This window comes from Dendropsophus ebraccatus, chromosome 8, assembly GCF_027789765.1.
Source record: "Dendropsophus ebraccatus isolate aDenEbr1 chromosome 8, aDenEbr1.pat, whole genome shotgun sequence".
NCBI classification, from domain to species: Eukaryota; Metazoa; Chordata; class Amphibia; order Anura; family Hylidae; genus Dendropsophus; species Dendropsophus ebraccatus.
In genome coordinates this window covers 65,833,058-65,852,874 of record NC_091461.1, presented here as the reverse complement: position 1 = coordinate 65,852,874, position 19,817 = coordinate 65,833,058, and the positions used below count along the sequence as shown (strand labels likewise).

At 41.8% G+C, this 19,817-nt stretch overlaps 1 protein-coding gene across 1 annotated transcript in view; it reads left to right on the top strand.

Moving 5' to 3' along the window:
* Positions 1 to 1,168: 1,168 nt before the first annotated feature.
* Positions 1,169 to 19,817, top strand: part of LOC138798628 (neurotrypsin-like) — a 64,741-nt gene continuing 46,092 nt past the window's right edge. Inside the window, exons 1-2 of the mRNA XM_069979163.1 lie at positions 1,169 to 1,333; positions 12,267 to 12,312. Coding sequence (XP_069835264.1) covers positions 1,262 to 1,333; positions 12,267 to 12,312 — 118 coding nt within the window. The 5' untranslated portion in view covers positions 1,169 to 1,261. The remainder of the gene's footprint in view (positions 1,334 to 12,266; positions 12,313 to 19,817) is intronic.

Sequence of the window (19,817 nt, the reverse complement as noted above, 5' to 3'; positions counted from 1 at the left end):
ACTGTCACTTTTTCACTGGCCAATTATTGGCCCGTGTAAAAGGCTCTATAGACTTCAGTATTGCAAGGCAATAGTAGTGTCGGACTGGCCCACCAGAGGATCCTCCGGTGGGCCCCCAGCTTTAAAACCCAGCACTAACACTGACTGACAAGTTGTTTCTCACTGGTTCTTCATTGGTGGGCCCCTTAGGATCATTTCCTCTGGTGGGCCCCAGATACCCCAGTCCGACACTGTGCTATAGTGCTAACCACTAAGCCACCATGCAGTACAGGCGGAGGAATGGGGTATATGGACTAGATCTCTAGCAATTAATTGTGCCCCAAGAGTGGCACTGTTTACTTACGTTATATAGGCAAACCTAGTTACTATTCAGCATATTCTTACTATTCAGTGTGTTCTTTTCTCCTGTGAGTGCTGCTGAGACCTTTGCTCCCTGTCACAATAAGTCATTTACAATTTGTAACCACCTACTAAGAAAACAATGGTCTGCACCTCTTAGCTGCAGATATACAATACTGAAAGCGAGGAATAAGATACCATACAGTATAAATCAGTTCAATGTTATGAAAGGTAATCCAGGTTATTTATTAGCCCTCTTCATCCCTCGACCTGATCAGCATTATTGCATTGGGAAAATGGTCCAATTGTAGCTGTATGGTAAAAGCAGATGACTGCGTTTACTTTGACTTGACATCATTGGTTTGAAATAACCCGAGACAATGGAATTTAGAACATCCCACTCCAGGGATAATTAAAATTGTCACATAGGGCGCATCTGCCAGGGTGGGTGTGATGGAATCATGCAGGAAGAGACAATGTAAAGTATGCATCCTGTATAGACTCTACACTGTATTAGTAGTATTACATTGCAAGCTGTAACACAATATTACAGGGATTTATTATTAAATACTTATGTATTTAGTTAAAAGAGGGTAGGCTGGAGTGCAGAATAAGGGTGGGACAGAAGAAAAAGGAGGTGATTGACTGAGACCTACAGTAGGAGAGTGGGTGGAGGGAGATGTGAGCTGAGATCCTGGTACATTCACACACACTGACTGCTAGCCTGCACTTGTCTATTACCTATTTGGGGGATGATTAGGACTCCCAGCACTAACACAATGCAGCAATAGTACAGGAGCCACTACTGCAACAGAACAGTGCTGCAGCCTTTCTTCCAGTACTTCAATGAAGAGCAGACAGCTGACCCTGCCAGAAAGAAGAGATAGAAGAGAGAGCAGCTGCATCCCACTGTTGAGTCACCATGAAACCTGTGGACTTCCATGGAGTGCTGCTCATTCTCATGTGCATCTGCCTTGCATTTGGAGATCACCAGGTATGGATTCATAACAGCCCTATGTCCTCCTAATAAGTCACAGGTTTCTTACTATCAGTTTGTCAGACTTTGCCCTGCTAATGATGTAATCTGTGCTGCTTTGTATTATTATACCTATTGCACATGACCAAGCAAGGGCTATGCTATAGCTGACTGTACTGTGCAGTGTAAATCAGGATTCTGCTGCAATATGTTCTTTCGTACTGTATTACTGACAAAGCGGCAGCACTGCAGTAACAGCAAACAGTAGAATGGCCTCTAAGTACAAGATTCATTTGGCAATTGATGGGGACACTTAAGAGCTTTTCCAATAAGACTGTGTAAGGGGAATCCTCAGGTATAGAGTGCATTTGTCAGTGATCGGAATACTGAGGAATGGGTATGAGTTATCTACAGAATCTGCATCTCCCTAGTCCTAACACATTAAAGACCTCTGCAGGCAGCTAGTAAAGAGCCCAACTATTTATGTAACATTAGGCTATCCGAGAGGTATCCATGTAAAAACTCTCTATAAACAGTCAGGTTTCAGTGTAGATGGTAAATTATAGCATAAAATGTCATAGTAAAAGACCTACGTCTTCCTAATCACTTTGCTGCAACAACTGCCAGTAACAGCACCAGAACCATTTAGTTGGCTGATCCTGCCAAATTCAGATTGATTGGATGACTATCTTATATGTATGGGGGCATCTCGACTCAAGAGACAGTATACGTTGGAGGAAAGAGGGATAGGATATGTTAAGGTTCTATAACACAGGGAGATCATCTGCAAAGTCAGGCCGACGATTAAAGGAATAGGCTGCTTGAACATCGCTATTGCACTAGATTGGGCCTTACTTACTTTGCTGGTCAGGCTATTTAATACAGCCTTTAGATTTCAACATGTCAGGCTGCTATTGAAAGTATAGGGCAGCTTTAAGGGCCTATTACACAAAACGATTATCGGCTGTATTCAGCTAATAATTGTCTTGTATAATAGAAAAAACAATGTCTGTCGTTCTCTTTCAACAATTGAAAGACAAATGACCTAGATAGCAGTGATCTGCTGCCATCGATCCGTGGAATAGAAGTGTCGGCATCAGACTGCTGCTACCTGCTATGGGCTGCCCAGACAATCAAGCTATCACCCAGGCAGCCCCCCACAGCTCCCCGTGGCCCCCAGCTCATACCCGCTCACTGCAGGCACATGTAATAGCGCCGGCAGCAAGCGAGCGCAGTCAGCTCCATCTCCCTGTGTAATAGCGGCTTTAGCATCAGATGAAATTACATTATACAACGTCTGGTTAGTGTTACCACCTAGTTTAAAGGGATTATCTAAAATTAGAAAAACATAACTGCTTTCTTCCACAAAAAGCACCATGCTTGTCCCCAGTTTGTGTGCGGTATTGCAGATCAGTTTCATTGAAGCTAATAGAGTCAACTTGTAATACAAGTGTGGTGCTGTTTTTGGAAGCATATAGCAATGTTTTCCTTATCCTGGATTACCTCTTAATGAATTATTGTCATCAAACCGAATTACAGAGACAAAGTACAGGCTGGTATAACAATAGCCAAGGTACTTTCACAAGATTGTCATCACAGTGATCCCACTAACACTGTCCTCATAAAAAAAATTGCCTGAAAAGTATCCAACATAAGTTATTCCAGCAGAGCACCCCCAATAGCAGTACAGCCAGTCATGTGTTTCCCTTCACAGGTCTATGCAAGAGGGGAACTTTAATGTGAAATTCGCTATGAAACTGCTGACACCATTTAATAATGTTTGCTCAGACAGTAATATAACGTTTAGGCCTTATACCCACATTCCATCTTTCACACAAAGCATGGACGTGGAAGGCCTGTAGCGAAGCTCCCCCCGCACAGCAGCATCTCTGATATGATGCTGGGAGCAGGGGAACTGTATGAATGTGCACTGTGCTGTAATGTAGCAGCCCTGCAGCTCTGTCATTACAGTGCCGCACATTTTCATACAGTTCCTCTGCTCCCAGCATCATATCTGAGATGCTGCCCCGTGCGGGGGGACGACACTCTGTTACAGGTCTTCCATGTCCGTGGCAGCAGTTTTATTGCAGTATTTTATGTGACAATTTCTGTGTTCAGTTCCCCTGAGGGAGCTCACTGGATACATACTCTCATTGAAGAAAAGAGAGATAATACAAGTGTATCAAGTGCAACAAGCTGTCCTTAGTGGTTGCTGCCAGCTGCCCATTAGGAGTACATTTGACTAGATTTAGAAACATAGAAGATTGTTGGCTGAAAAAGACCACCTTATCCATCAAGTCCCTGCTTTATTATAATCTTAGGATAGATATATGTTTATCCCAGGCAGCTTTACATTCTGTTATTGTAGATTTACCAACCACATCTGCTGGAAGTATCTACTTTCAGTAAAGTAATATTTCGTTGCTTATGACGTTTCCCTCCCAACTAACTTTAGATTGTGGCCCCTTGTTGTTTTGTTCAGTTTCGTAAATTAAATTAAAGAAAAACTTCCCTCCTAAACCTTATTTAGTTATTTAGCATATTAAAAGGTTTTGATCATGTCCCCCTTTTTCATTTTTTTCCCTCCAGACTATGCAGATTCAGGTCCACGATTAGAAAAAGCATAGTTCGTTTCTTGCAAAAACAGCACCTCACCTGTCCCCAGGTTGTGTGTGGTATTCTATTCACTTCCATAGAACTGAGCTGCAATACCACAAACAAACTGAGGACAAGAGTGGTGCTGTTTCTGGAAGAAAGAAGCTGTGTTTATTTTTAAATCTGGATAACCTCTTTTAGCCTTTCCACCATTTTGTAAACCCGTCTTTGCACCTGTTTTAGTTTACCAATACCTTTTTGTAGGTGAGGTCTCGAGAACTGGACACAGTATTACAGATGACGTCTCACTAGACCTCTATACAGCAGAATTACAAGCCTCCTTTTCCTACTGGTTACACCTGTAGATATAGGCTATGTTCACACTGCGTACGAGTCCGGCCGCATTTCGTACGCCGCCGTACATGTGCGGCTGAAACTACGGGCGTGGGAAAAATCGACATGCCAAGTTCAATTTGGCTGAAATAAGTACTCCGTACAGGACCGCATGGAAATCCACGGCCGTGAGTTGGAACATTTCCGACCTCAAACAATGGTCTTGTTCATTTTTCATGGCGCCGCATACGATCCAGCCGTAAGCTCATACGTAGTGTGCATTGTGCGGCCGTATATCGTAACCTCAAAACTACGTGCGTATATTCGCGATTCGCACTACGGCCGGACTAATACGCAGTGTGAACATAGCCATACTTCGTATGTAATTTGTTTTCCCGACCACCTAGGTGGTCTCATTGCAGTGTATCAGAGCTTCCTCTGTAGGTGATCAGCATCATTTTTTAGCCTTTTCATATACAGTAAATAAGAATGTTTTATTCTTTGACAGCAAGCAGAGAACTTGTATAAACAATTTATATTAATAAGTTGTTTTTAACAATATAAAAATATGTTTTATGTATATAAAACTGTGTAGGTATATTATTTTTATAACATTCTTTACTCAATAGGTTCATGATGGCAGCTTAAAACCCCAGTGGTTGTCTGATACAATGAATAAAAAAACAATAAAAATGAAAAAGAAGCTGTTTTCTGAACATTTAATTGACCACATGGTTGACTCTTCTATCCTAAAATAACTTGTTTTGGGGTCTATCAGGGGGTCTGTCATTTTCATTATCCAGGCACTTACATAGATCAATACAGTATAGTATGGGATGCATATATATATTGAACAGGCAGAACATTAATGACACTGACGGATGAAGTTAATTAACATTGATTATCTAGGTAGAAAGTGAACATTCAGTTATTGACACTGATGAGTTGGAAGCAGGTAAATGGGCAAGCATATGAATGTAAGTGAATTTGACAGAGACAAATTCTAATGATGGATTAGTAAACTTGGTCTTGTGGGGAGTTCTCAGTATGGGTTAGTGGTTATTACCAAGCAAAAAGAATCCAACGGCAAGGCTAGCAATTATGGGCCCTCCCCATGGAGGTGCAACTGTATTATATATTTGGTGAGGAAGTTAACTCTCTGCTTAAAGCGACTCTGTACCCACAATCTGACCCCCCCAAGCTGCTTGTACCTTCAGATAGCTGCTTTTAATCCAAGATCTGTCCTGGGGTCCGCTCGGCAGGTGATGCAGTTATTGTCCTAAAAACAACTTTTAAACTGGCAGCCCTGTACCCAACGGTCAGGACTTAGATTGTGTATGCATTAGGCTGGCATACCCTCTCTGTCCCTCCTTCTCGCCCTCTTCATCATTAGGAATGCTCCAGGCAGATTGTTTCCTATTCATCATCTCTGTGAATGCTGAACATGGGCTGGATTGTTAAGCACCTGTGCAATGTTCAGACAGGAAAAAATGCTCCAGTGGCATTCCTAATGATGAAGAGGGTGGGGAGGAGGGACGAAGGGGTGGTGCAAAGTTAGGGCACAGATACTCCCGTTGGGCACGGGGCTGCCACTTTAAAAGTTGTTTTTTAGGACAATAACTGCATCACCTGCTGAACGGACCCCAGGACAGATCTTGGATTAAAAGCAGCTATCCGAAGGTACAAGTTGTTTGGGGGAGTCAGATTGTGGGTACAGAGTCTCTTTAACTGCTTTATATGGGGCTGTGTAGCTATAGACAGGTCAGCATTCTGACCTTTGTCCAATGCCAAAAGTGCCTACAATTGCCATGTGGGCATCAGAATTTGGCCACAGAGCGGTAGAAGAAGTTGGCCCAGTATGATAAATAATATGCATGTGGCCTTTAGTAATAATAAGTACAGTTATGAGCTAAAAACTGCTTCTGGAAAGGACCTGGGGGTATTGGTGGACAGTAAACTCAACTTTAGTGATCAGTGCCAGGCCGCAGCTGCCAAGGCTAATAAAATAATGGGATGCATCAAAAGAGGTATAGATGCTAAAGATAAGAACATAGTTTTGCCTCTTTATAAATCACTGGTCAGACCACATATGGAATACTATGTACAATTTTGGGCACCGGTATATAAGAAGGACACAGCTTAACGAAAGCGAGTGCAGAGGAGGGCGACAAAGGTCATTAAGGGAATTTTTGGGTCACAGTACCAAGACAGATTATCAAGCTTGCCGTTATTTAGTTTACAAAAAAAGACGTCTTAGGGGCGATCTGATCCCAATGTACAAATATATGAATGGACAGTACAGAGATCTTTGTAGTGATCTTTTCTCTCCTAGAGCTATGTTCACACAACGCGCAAACACGACCATTGTTTACAATAAAAATTGCATTGAAATCAATACACAATTGCCAGAAATAATTCACATGCTCATTATTTTGACAGCTGTATCAAACAACGCCAACTGTTCAATACATTGTGTGAACAACAGCCTTGTTTTGCATTGACTTCAATAAAACCCATTTCACTATGAAAAGAACGGACGTTGTTTTAATTGAAAACATCATCCAATCTTGTCATAATATGTACGTTGTGTAAACATAGCCTAGGCCTGTAACCATGAAAGGGCGCATCCTCTACATCTAGAGAAAAAAAGTTTCACCATCAGCACATATACGGATTCTTTACTGTAAGAGCAGTGGGCCTATGGAACTCTGCCACATAAAGTTGTCAAGGCTCAGACTCATTTAATAAGTTCAAGGGAGGCCTGGATGCTTTTCTTGAAATATATAGTACTACAAGTTATGGGCATTAGATTACATGTGATAGGATGCTGATCCAGGGATTTATTCTGATTGCCATTGGAGTCGGGAAGGATTTTTTCTCCCTGTGATGGGGTAATTGGCATCTGCCTCAAATCTCCTCAGATCTCAGTCTGATTGAGCAGACTGATGGGTCAGAGCTATTTTGGCTACATTATATTAGGCATGTGATTCTATTGCTATAGTTACTCAGTGTATTACTAAAGTACTGCATTGATACATAAACATAAATACATCGTTTTACAGATCCCCCTCATGCATTACAATTATGTCCTGGGGATTAGGTGCACAGAGCAGACTACAAATACACACACAGGTCAATTTCAGAAAGGATGTCCTCTATTGGTCTCAGGTTTTTATGGAGTTTTGTATTTATAGCATGCAGTGCAATAAAATGGTGTAAGTCCATAGCTTGCCTGCCATAACTTCTATTCTGCTCTGCCTCCAGCTCAAGGTTACTATCCTCAGTGTTTAGAGAGGACTTTTACATACCTTACATAGAAGACTCAACTACATGATAGCAAATGGGGACATGGGCTTTGTTGACTTTACATTACAGTAAGGACTAAAATGACCCTGTTCTTGAGATAAATGTTCTTGAGATAAATGTTAAGTCACAGGAAGTATAGAAATACTGCAGGGTTACATAGCCTTAGCACAGGGTTTATACTGCAAAAATAACTAGTGAGTGAAATGATAACTATCATGTAGTTCCTAGGTGTATTGTGTTATCTTTTCTGATAAAATTGTGTGACAGGAAAGTCACTTTGCAGTTGGTGTAGTCCGGATCCATCTGTGTGAAATCTTTCCGGGTTGTTACATGCCCATCACAAGATAAATGCATTGTTTATGTGCAATAATAGTACAATAGTACATCTGTCAATGGTGTATTGGAAAAGAAACAATAGCTGTTGTTTGGTTCTTTAAGAGCTATTAAAAGCCAAAACCTCTCACTGTTTCTTAAGGTTTCTAAGTAAATTGTCTCCAGTAAAAAAAAAAAAATTAAGAACAATATATGAAGTTGCCACCATTTCAACATTTCTTAACTAACATGATACTACATTGTAGTGTGGCTGGTGCTGAGCAGTTTTTGATGTGATTGATGTTACTGTCTTGACTCATCTTTGAACTCTGGAGCAGTAGAAGGTTTGCCCTCTTAGTTCACATGGTTTCACCCTATCATAAATTATTGTGACTGTGTAGGGGGGGGGGGGGGGGGTATTGCATATCTTCACTTCTTGAGGATACGAAACAGAGATATGAAGGGCGCCTCTACAAAACAATAGAAGGACAATAGATTTTTCGATTATTACTATAGCTTACAATAACATTATTTACATTATATCTGAGAATCGCTGTTTAAACAATTTTTTTTATATATTCTAAAAAGTCGCCCCTAAAGTGGAGTCATTCTTTAACTACACTATATATACAATTACAAATTTACAATATATATAATCACTGTAGCATCTGAGAGGACAAATACATCTCTGTATAAATACATGTTATGTCTATATAATGCAAGGGTTATATATACATTGGCCATCATTTAGAGAGAACTTCCAGTAACACTTTTAGCTAGAAGCATTCCAGCAGGTCATAAGCTCCATTATTTATATAGCCCTTCCTACACCCTTTGACCCTGATGTTATGTAACTGTAATGCAATGTTATTTTGCTACGTAATTATGAAGCCCAAAAAATTTACCCAGCGCCAAGATCCTGGGCACCAGTGCCATATGCATAGTATGTGTTTGATCTTACATCCGCCAATATATCTGTCTTTATTTTTATATGGTTGCATGTACTGTCTTACTAATACCAGAACAGACATGTCTGTCTGGAGCCTAACGGTATGGTAGTTCCTACCTGTATATTATTTTTTTGTGATTTATTGCCATTTGGTACATACAAGTATGTATTTTCAATGTAAGTATACAATCTCTGTGCAGCAGGACCTTCACTGGAGAAATGAAAGGCTCTCTGTTAGATGTTGAGCTCAGGGATGTATACACTGTAGTTTTCTATTATTTGATGCAGTATTTTTATGTAATAGAGAAGGCCTATGAGCCCTTTGTCTCCCCCATCACACAGAGTGATTGACAGTTTTCCCTATAACTTTTTACACAGAGAGGACTGTCAATCACTATTACACGGGACGATTAACGTGCAGAAAATTTTACGTTCAAATTTAAAAGATAATCATTTTGTGTAATTGCAGGCAATGATTGAAAAATTGTTTGTGTGTTGATTTAGATCTGACCCTAAAATCATGGTAAATTGTTTGCTTACCATTCAGTATAATTCCATATCGTTGATTTGTTTGCTGGGATTAGAGGGAGTAAACGATTGTAGCAACGATGGTTGTAACGGTCCTGCCTAACATCTGCATAATATGGTGAACGATTTCAGGTTAATGATTAACAATCTCGTTTGCAATAGTTTATCGTTAATCGTTAAAAATCGCTTAGTCTAATAGGACCCTTAGTATAGGAAGACGAATTGGGACTCATGGGCTTAATAAGTCACGGCAGCATTTACACAGCTCTTCACATGGAAATGCTGAATCACATCGTCATATATCCCAGAGCTCAGTGTCTCGCCCACTTATCCTATGCCCTTAGATAAGGTGGCATTGGAGACCTGACAGATCAGCTTAAAGCATTACATTGCTCCCACTGGTATCAGTGAGCTGTCCTTGTAATGCACAGAAGGGTTCTTTGGGGAGGGGGAGATGATCTTTGTAGTCATTCTCCTCTCTAGTTAGTAGTGACATTGAAAAAGCTGGCATTAGCTTCTAACAAGATAAGCTGATGCAGCCACTATCTGGAATGCAGTCGAGTTAATACACTTAAATGTATGAGCCCTACCCCTTACTGGTATTTTGGTGGACCAGTCTGACCTTGTATATGTCCCTTGTCTACTGCTCTAAAGAATATACAGTGGTACCCTGGTTTAAGAGTAACTTGGATTAAGAGCGTTTTGGTTTAAGAGCTCACAGTTTTTCAAAATTGTGACTTGGTTTAAGAGCATTGCTTTGGTTTAAGAGCTCCCTGTACTGGGTGGGAGGGGAGTGGCGGAGGGGCATGGTCTGCATAGCGGGGTCTACATCCCTGTACTCTGACCCAGGAAGTCTCCCTCACCTTCAAAATCATAGCAGATCCACTTCAGGCTGGGGCTTACATCAGGGGACAGGACTGTGGAGGTAATCTCTTCATAGCTGTAACCCCTCTCTCCCCAGACAGAGAGTGCTGCATGTATGTGCCCACATCTGTCCTGCTCACTCCTTCATGCTCCCTGCAGTCTCTGTCCTCCCTTGTGTTTCCTATCCTCTCCATTACTGTACAGTAACTTATAATATCACATATTCTGCTGCTTCTGAATGTTTGTTTCATTTGTTTTACATGTTATTCAGAATAATAAATCATTATTTTTGGGGTTTGGAACCAATTGTCTGCATTTCTATGATTTCTTATAGGTAAATTTGCTTTGGTATAAGAGTGGATTTGGACTACAAGGGCGGTCTTGGAACAAATTTTGCTCGTAATCCAAGGCACCACTGTACACCCACAGTCATGTATTCCAATAGCTGATACATTTTACTCCAAATATATGGCCCACATATACCTTGATATATTGTTTGGGAGTACCTAAAGGACTATGGGACTGCTTCATGTAATTGAGTATTTACCTATTTTTTTAAGTTGACCTAAACTCTCAAGTAACTTCTTGTTACATGTGACATATCAGGAGTTATCACTGGCTGCTGAGACTCCCACAAGTGGCTAGAAGAAAGGGACAAAAGGAACAAGGCTGATTTGTGTCTCTTCATTTTTCTTTTTAGCTTTACCTAAAAAGCTTTACATTTTATGGAAGTCTATGAGAAATGAGCTAAACTAATTTAGAAATTGGCTAAATAATGTCACTTTGATAAATTTGGAACAACTTTCATAAAATATGTAATTCCCGGGCCATGTAAACATTTTTGGAATATCTATGCAAATCATATATTAGTGTAGGTTGACCAAAGGTGACCCCATGCAGTAACCCCGAGTGCAGCAGCCTGTGCTGTACATCATCTGAATTGTTAAGTAATTTGCCCATGGCGTATGATTCCACTTGAGATAACTTCACACAAGATTGATTTAAAAGCAAATGGCATAGGTCAATCGCTTTACCTCACCACTTATAATGACTTGAACGTATATTTCTGCAGGACTAGGTCATGTATTCTAGCGAGGTTCACTGTGTAAAATTATCTAATGATGAAAATGTTATTTCCTATGAGAATACTAAGCTTGCATGCCCTGTAAATTGTTGAAAATGTCGAATAAAATATTGTTTAAAAAAAGATTATCTAATGAAAACATAATTGAGGGAATAACTACAAACTAAGAGCACAACTGTCTGGCTTTCCACATCAACCAATCAGAACTCAGATTTCATAATGAGTGATGTGATTTTCAACAAGCGATGTGACTGGTTGCTTTTGGAAAACCAGACAGTTTGGCTCTTCTACAGTTTTTATTTATTCCCATCAATGGGTCTTATGTATAAAGCATGTCAGTCCAATATAATATTGTGGCTTATATTGTTAGCAATAAATGACATACATTTAGATTTTTAGATTAAAGGAGAAGTCAGTTGAAAAATTTTTATTATATTATTGCCCCCCAAAAGTTATACAAATCACCAATATACACTTATTACGGGAAATTCTTATAAAGTGGTTTTTTCCCTGCACTTACTACTGCATCAAGGCTTCACTTCCCTGGATAACATGGTGATGTCACGACCCGACTCCCAGAGCTGTGTGGGCTGTGACTGCTGGAGAGGATGATGACAGGGGGACATTGAGGGACACGGGGCACTGGAGGGACACTAAGCATCCCTCTGCGGCAGCCACAGCCCACACAGCTCTGGGAGTCGGGTCGTGACATCACCATTTTATCCAGGAAGTGAAGCCTTGATGCAGTAGTAAGTGCAGGGAAAAAAGCACTTTATAAGCATTTCCCATAATAAGTGTATATTGGTAATTTGTATAACTTTTGGCGGCAATACAATACTTTAATAAAAATTTTTAACAGACTTCTCTGCATCACCAATTCTGCTTTTGTGTATATGAAGCGAGTTCACGAACCATTCCTAACTGCACTCTATAGAATCTTTATCTCACTGGAATATATTTTCTATTTTGCAAATTCCTAGGATATCGTAAATTCCCTGCAAACCCAGAAGCACCTGCTGCCTACAGGTAAGGACATGACTCTGCCCTGACTCACTGTTAACATTTCACTACGTCTCCTTTTCCAGGTTATTTGCCTTTTCTAATTATTTCTTTTGTATTGTAATACTTCTGTAGTATAAGTCTAGACAGACAGGTCTATTTGTTTACCATGCCCCATGGTAGTGTATTAAACACGTATATGTGTCAAACTTGTGCCCTGATTTGCTGCAGTATTTGGATCACTTGTCGGACAGCTTGTTTGTTTTCATTCATTGCTTTTTAAGGCCTTGTTCACACATTGTATTTTGGCATTAAACAACGGCTGTTGTTGCAGCAATGGGCGTTGTTTAATGACATTGATCAGTTACATTACAGTGTATGGAATCACGGCCGTAGTGTATACACTGTATAGACTACGGCCATGCCTCTTTGCGAGCACACAAAGTAACTGACAGGTCCATTTTCTGTGGCAGCTATCCAGTGAACAGTGGCCATAAAAGATAGCCTGTACTCACAGTGTAAAGTACAGTCTTCCGGCTGTACTTTACATTGTGAGCTATGGAAAATTGGAGAGCGTACACACCCGAATGTGCCCCTATCAGGGCCATGTTACCAGCTGCTGCTGCCCTAGGCACTAAACCTGAAGACGCCCCATCTTCATTTACCATCATGATTTTCTAGTTTCTGAACATCATACTGATATCTGATCAGTCTTAGGCCCCCTTCACATGTCAGGAAAAACCACCCAGATTTCCTATCAGAAAATCCGGACGGTTTTCCGGACCCATAGACCTTAATTAGTCATGGACACCCTTCCGGATTTTCCCGGAAGGGTGTCCGTTCCTAAAAATATATCCGGATTTTATAGGACATGTCCTATTTTTGTCCGGAATTCCGGCCCGGACGCCCCCATAGAAGTCTATGGGAGCGCCGGAATCACGGGCACTTTTCCTGTACTTGTACATCAGGAAAGTGCCCGCGATTCCGGATCGGTTGTGAGCTCCGCCGGCGACCAAACGCCACCCAAACCCTCCCCTCCCCGGACCTCACCACAGGACACCCTGCTACTGCCGCCAGTCTCTTGCAGCGCCGCCCGCTGTCTGCTCTGGCAGCGCACCCCCCCATCCCCGGACCTGAGCGCCTGCTGACTGCACAAGCTACCAAGCGGCGTTCCCAGCCACCACCCTGGACCGGCAACGGACAGGTGAGATCATTCTCCCCCCTTAACGAAAACTCCCACCATGTTCTGCTAACAGGTCATGATGGGAGTTGTAGTTCTGAAACGTGGCCATTCAGGTTGCAGAACTACTCCTCCCATCATGTCCTGCTGACAGTACATGATGGGAGTTGTAGTTTTGCCACCTGCAGCCATCCAGGTCGCAGAACTACTACTCCCATCATGCCCTGCTGACAGTACATGATGGGAGTTGTAGTTTAACAACATGTGGCCATTCAGGTTGCAGAACTACAACTCCTATCATGTCCTGACATTTTTTTATGATGGGAGTTGCAGTTTTGCAACCTGTTGCTCTCCTTGTTGCAGAACTACAACCCCCATCATGCCCTATTCGCCGGTAATAATGGGAGTTGTTGTAGTTTTGCAAGAGATTAGAGGATGACACAGTATAGGAGACGGGAGGCAGGGGCACAGTAGAAATACATCTCCCATCATGGACTACATCACATAATGGAAGTTGTAGTTCTTCAACAGATTAGAGGATGACACATGGCAAGAGGGGGGAGACAGTGACACAGCACACGAGGGGTGACAGGGTACACGAGGGGTGGCGGTGGCAGGGTACACGAGGGTTGGGGGTGCCAGGGTACACGAGGGTTGGCGGTGCCAGGGTACACGAGGGGTGGCGGTGGCAGGGTACACGGGTGACGGTGGCAGGGTACACGGGTGACGGTGGCAGGGTACACGAGGGGTGACAGTGGCAGAGTACACGAGGTGGAGATGGTGGCAGGGTACACTAGGGGCGATGTGGGTACTTGAGATGTATGTTGGCATACTAGACCATATCGAGAACACTTCTTTTTTTTTTCTCATATCAGGAAATCCTGAAGGTTTTTCCTGATGGTTTCCTGAAGGTAAAAACAGATTACTGTCAGGAAATCCTGATACTTTCCTGATGCCTTTTGAGGCCTCCTGATCAGGATTTCCTCACAGTAAAAACTGACACGGACATGTGAAGGGGGCCTTAGGCTGCGTGACCACATTTATTGTACGTCACCACATGCAGCCAAAACCAGACACTCGTGTGGTAACCAATAGGTGTATGACCAATAATCCTGGTAACAGCACATGACTACTAGGGACTACCATACCACCTCACCACCCCCGCCCCCCACCACCCCCCGACCTTTTTTTGAAAAGACACCAGATTAACTGGAAAGTCTGAAAGGGAGGTGGGAGACTAAAACAAAAAAAAGAAAAAATAGTTGTTTCCTTCCCCCTGCTCCCTGTTGTTGCCCTCCTGCAAGGTGCTGCCCTAGGCACCAGACAACGGGTAAATACGGCCCTGGCCCCCATTCCAATTCCGCCGGGTGACACATGTAAGACAACAGCCATTGTTTGACACAGCCGAATCAAATAACTGTTGTCTTACCTCGTGAAAACATGGCCTAAAGGCCAAAGCATCGTGTTTGTACAGGCAATCTGTAATTTATACAGTAAAAAATATGATGTGTTTATTTTCCATGGCCTCCAAAACTCATTAAAATGCAAGAATAAAACCACACCATTTGTATCTACCTGAGCCTCTGTGGTAAGATTGCAAAAACAACGCTGCCCATGGTAGAAAGGTGTCAGAACACCCACAGTAGATCACAACCGAAAGTGCCTAATGCTGCTTTCTCACATGGCAGGTTTTTCTTTTCTTTTTTTTTTTTTTTGGGGGGGGGGGGAGGGGCTGCCACTGTAGTTTTTGAGGCGAAGCAAGGAGTGGACCTTGCAGATAGGAGACATATACGTGCTTTCTTAGTTTTACACATTACTTTGAATTCAGTTCTGGTTTTGCAATGGCGGTTTTTCAAAAAAACTTCCATGTGTGAAACCAGCATAAATGGGCAAGTAACCATCAGAACTGGACCATGAAGCAATAAAAAACAGAACCTGGTCTGATGAATCACTCTTTATTTTTTTACATCACCATGTGCTTGTACATCCCTTTTTTGGAAAAGAAATGTTACTAGGATGCACTAAGAGAAGAAAGCAAGCAAGTGGAGGCAACATAATGATCTGAGCAATGTTCTGCTGGGAAACTTTTGGCCCTGGCATATTACTTTTATCTGCTAAACATAGTTTAGACCATGTATACACATGGTCAGCAGGATGTGATTCCCTACCACACAACAGAAATTGTTCAGGAATGGATGTCCTTGGATAAACAAAATAAGAAACATGATAGGGGGACATTATTTAAAATGCAAAAATGCCTTTTTTAGGCGTAGATCGGCCCAATAAGCGGAAAAATATTTGCAAATGGTCTATTTGTGAAGATTTTTTTTTTGCATCGGCCCGATCTGCGCCACCTTCGCCAGTGGGGAAGAGAGGGGGCGTTATGGGGGGTGCAACAGCACGCAGAGGGGGCGCGACCTCTGCGTGCACTGCATTTATAATTTTTCTGGGGGAAAAATTATACTGAAACCTACGCCAGCTCTGAGCTGGCGTAAGTTTCAAATTATTTGCACGGACGGGCTCTTTGCGCATAGGATTTATGTAGAAGCAATGCGTCTCTACATAAATCCCGAGCTCCGGAGCTGCGGGGACATTTGTCAAAAACACCGGACTTCATAAATGAATTATTCACCTACAAATAGGTGCAAAGTCCTTGATAGACTTCCCCCATTGTGTTATTTGCTGTAAGCAACCATTCACAGCCTAGCTTTCAACTCTTAACAATCTCTGAAACCTGAACTATGACTGGTTGCTCTGGACAAATTACACCATTTTTTGTATTACACAGATTGGTACCTCTGTGTCTATATACAGTATATACATGCACACTCATGTGTGTTAGTATATCCTGACATGTAGCTAATTGTGTTGTCAACATTTTTTACATGTTCCATCTATCAATACCATGTTAAAAATAAAGCCTTCAAAGATATCCCCCTTACATGTAATGAATATAGCAAATCCCCACGGGGATCGTAAATGTGCCAGGGCTGTATAGGAAGGACTCATCTGCTAAGTGTGATGTTATAGGCACAAACCGAAATCCTCTAAATATATCCATAGCTTAGTATGAGGAGTAGACAGACGTATTTATGGCCTAGTCCTTGCTGGAATAACACTGTGCTGTAAGTGCCCCCGAGAAAAATGTTATTAATATTTAATATTTTCTCCACTTAAATAGCAATTCCTTATTAATTTCACATTTTAGATGTATAGTTGTGGTATCAGAGTTTGTAGTCCAACCCAGCATGACTAGATGTTGAGAAGTGTATATGGATGAGTAGCAAGACAACGGAATAAAACACCACTTTTCTTGCAAAAGTAGAATCTGGTTTTGGCTTAAAAAAAAAAATCTGACCAAAAGACTTCCCCTATGTGTGAGCAGTCGAATTATTGGAAAAAGGAAAGCCTGAGATTTCTCATCTTCTCAAATCCATTCCTGGCTTTGGCTTCAAATCTTTGTCAGCTAATCTGTCGGATAATCTTTCTGTGTAAATGTACTCTTAAAGGGCCATCGATCAGCTGATTGATGAGTGACAAGCTACTTAATCATTGGCCGATTAGGTCTTTTGTGTGGTCTTTATGCTGGTTTCACACATGGCAGTTTTTTGAAAAATTGCCATTGCAGTTTTTTTGTGCCAAAACCAGAAGTGGATTTAACAGGAAAAAGATCTACAAGCCCCCCTTTTATATTCCCCATCCCATGTGAACTCCGGGCTTTGGCACAACAACTGCAGTTGCAGTTTTCAAAAAAAAAAAAAAAAAAATGACATGTTTGGTTTCAGCTTTATTAGTCACACATTGTCCTGCATAAGGCTGTGTTCACACATTGCAGTTTAAGTGCAGTACTGCATCATTTCATTGCGGTACTATGAATAAGCTGCAGTACCAGGACAGCACTGCAATGAAACTCTAAAGTGTATGAACACAGCCATATGGTGGTTTTACACAGAACGATTTATTGTTCGAATTCGAACGATAATCGTACGTGTAAATGCAGCGAACGATCAAGCGACAAATCGTTCATTTTGATCTTTCAACATGTTCTCAAATCGTCGTTGATCGTTCGCAAAAAATTTGCAGATCCTTCCGTGTCTTTCAACGATTTCACCTATGTGTGATATTGGCTTAAGCGATTGCAAAACGATCACATAATAATTTTTCCGTACGATGTATCGTTCCGTCTAAACGCTGATCGTTATAAAAAAAACATTGTTCATTCAAAATCGTTAATCGTGCGAATTATCGTTCCGTGTAAAACCACCAATAGTGATGAATTGAAGGGGCTTAACAAACAATCTAGTGATCATTGTGCTGCTAATATCCCTCTTCCTAATAAAGACACATCCTCAGGTGTCCAAACAGGGCATACGCATTAGGATAGAGCGGGCAAGTTTGCTAAAATAATGTATTTTCAAACATATTTCATATGACAAGCCCTTAAAGTGTCACTTTGATATGGGTATACCTGTGTTATACATTAGGGTTGTAAAGCAGGTACAAGTCAGGTACAAGCAGTACAAGTCTGTACTCTTTCCTGTTATTAACAAACAAGAGTGATTAGTCTGTGCAGGGCGCAGCATAATACACAGGAGTTTCCTATGACATTTCATGGTACAGCTACCTTGAATGAGTCCATGACTGCGGAGATAATCTGGAAATAATCTGCTGTACACTATGAGACATTGGAACACAGATTGATTACGTATTGAATGCAATAGGTTTTTTAAATTATTACAGTAACATTGTAATAACTATTTTAATTACAGTAAATGGCCTCTCTTTATTATGTCTGAAGAGAAACATTTAAAATACCTGATATTCTTTTTTTACTGGATTTATGGAATATTGGCCCACATTTACTAAAACTGTCTAAGGGTATGTGCACACTACAGAATCCAGGCGTAGAACTTCAAGCTGATTCCGCCAAGCGCCCCCGCATGAGGTTTCACCCGTCCCATAGGCTCCATTCTATGCTGAGGCAGATTCCGTTGTCTGTCTAAAGCAGTGCTTCTCAATTCCAGTCCTCAGGCCTCACCAACAGGTCATGTTTTGAGGATATCCCATACAAAGACACCTGTGATCATACCTGATGCACTGAATATAATTATATCACCGGTGAAATACTAAGGAAATCCTCAAAACATGACCTGTTGGTGAGGCCTGAGGACTGGAATTGAGGAGCACTGATCTAAAGAATTGACATGTCAGAGAGGTTTATCTGACAGATTTTGGAAGAAAAAGCCAGGAATGGATTTGAAAAGAGGAGAAATCTCAGTCTTTCCTTTATGACCTGTTCCCTGTTTATAGTCTGTTCCTGGCTTTGGCTTCAAAGAACTGTCAGATAACTCTCTCTGTGTAAAGGCACCCTTACTTAGACTAGAAAATCTTTAAACGTGCCAGGCTGTTTGATAAATCTCTTGCACTTAGTGATTGTCTAGTTTTTTGGTCCAAAGTTTACACAATCAATTACTTTGCTTTTTCTCAGCCAGATTCTTTGTTTTTTTGGTGCAAAATAGACCACGCCCCATTTTTGAATAACCCCGCTTCTTTTTCATATAAAATGTATATAAAATGCCAAATGCCAAAATTCTGGCGGAGACACATTAGTAAATCTGGACCATTGTGTTCTACTACTGTATTTTACGGCGTATAAGACGACCCCCAACTTTTCCAGTTAAAATAGAGAGTTTGGCATATACTCTCTGTATAAGACTACCTCCTCCTCCAACACACAATAAATTAATAAAAAAAACAGCAGAAAATTGTGAGATCTGAAATCAGAGAAGAAGGAACAGTAGTACTGGTAGGATACAAGGGCGGGACAGACAGGTGAGAGAGGTGTGTTTTTCTGGGCACAGTGCCACACTACTGTATCTCTTTTTTCCATACCCCGGGCGCCTGCAGCTTGCTCTGCCCTTCATACGGTCGCAGCATACGGCAGGGATGCAGCCATTTTCAAGCCCTTCCCACGTATGCGGGGACCATAGAGTCTCCAGTCCGGTTCCAAAGTTTTTCAGCACCCACCCTATGAAACGACACCCGGCGTATAAGACGACCCCTTACTTTTGAGAAGATTTTCCTGGGTTAGGGTATATTCACACGGGCGGGCTCGCAGCGAGATTCTCGCTGCGAGCCCGGCAGGTCCTGGCAGTTCCCATACACTACATACTTGCTGCGGTCTAAACGACCGCAGCGAGTATGTAATTATACCGCCCTTAACCCCTTCTACTCCCGCCGGCTCCCCCGCTGTAAGCAGCATACATTACCTGTCCTTGCTGCACGGGTCCGGCGTCCTGCTCTCCCGCCCGGCCAATCAGTGGCTGCGGCTGGGCAACACACTGATTGGCCG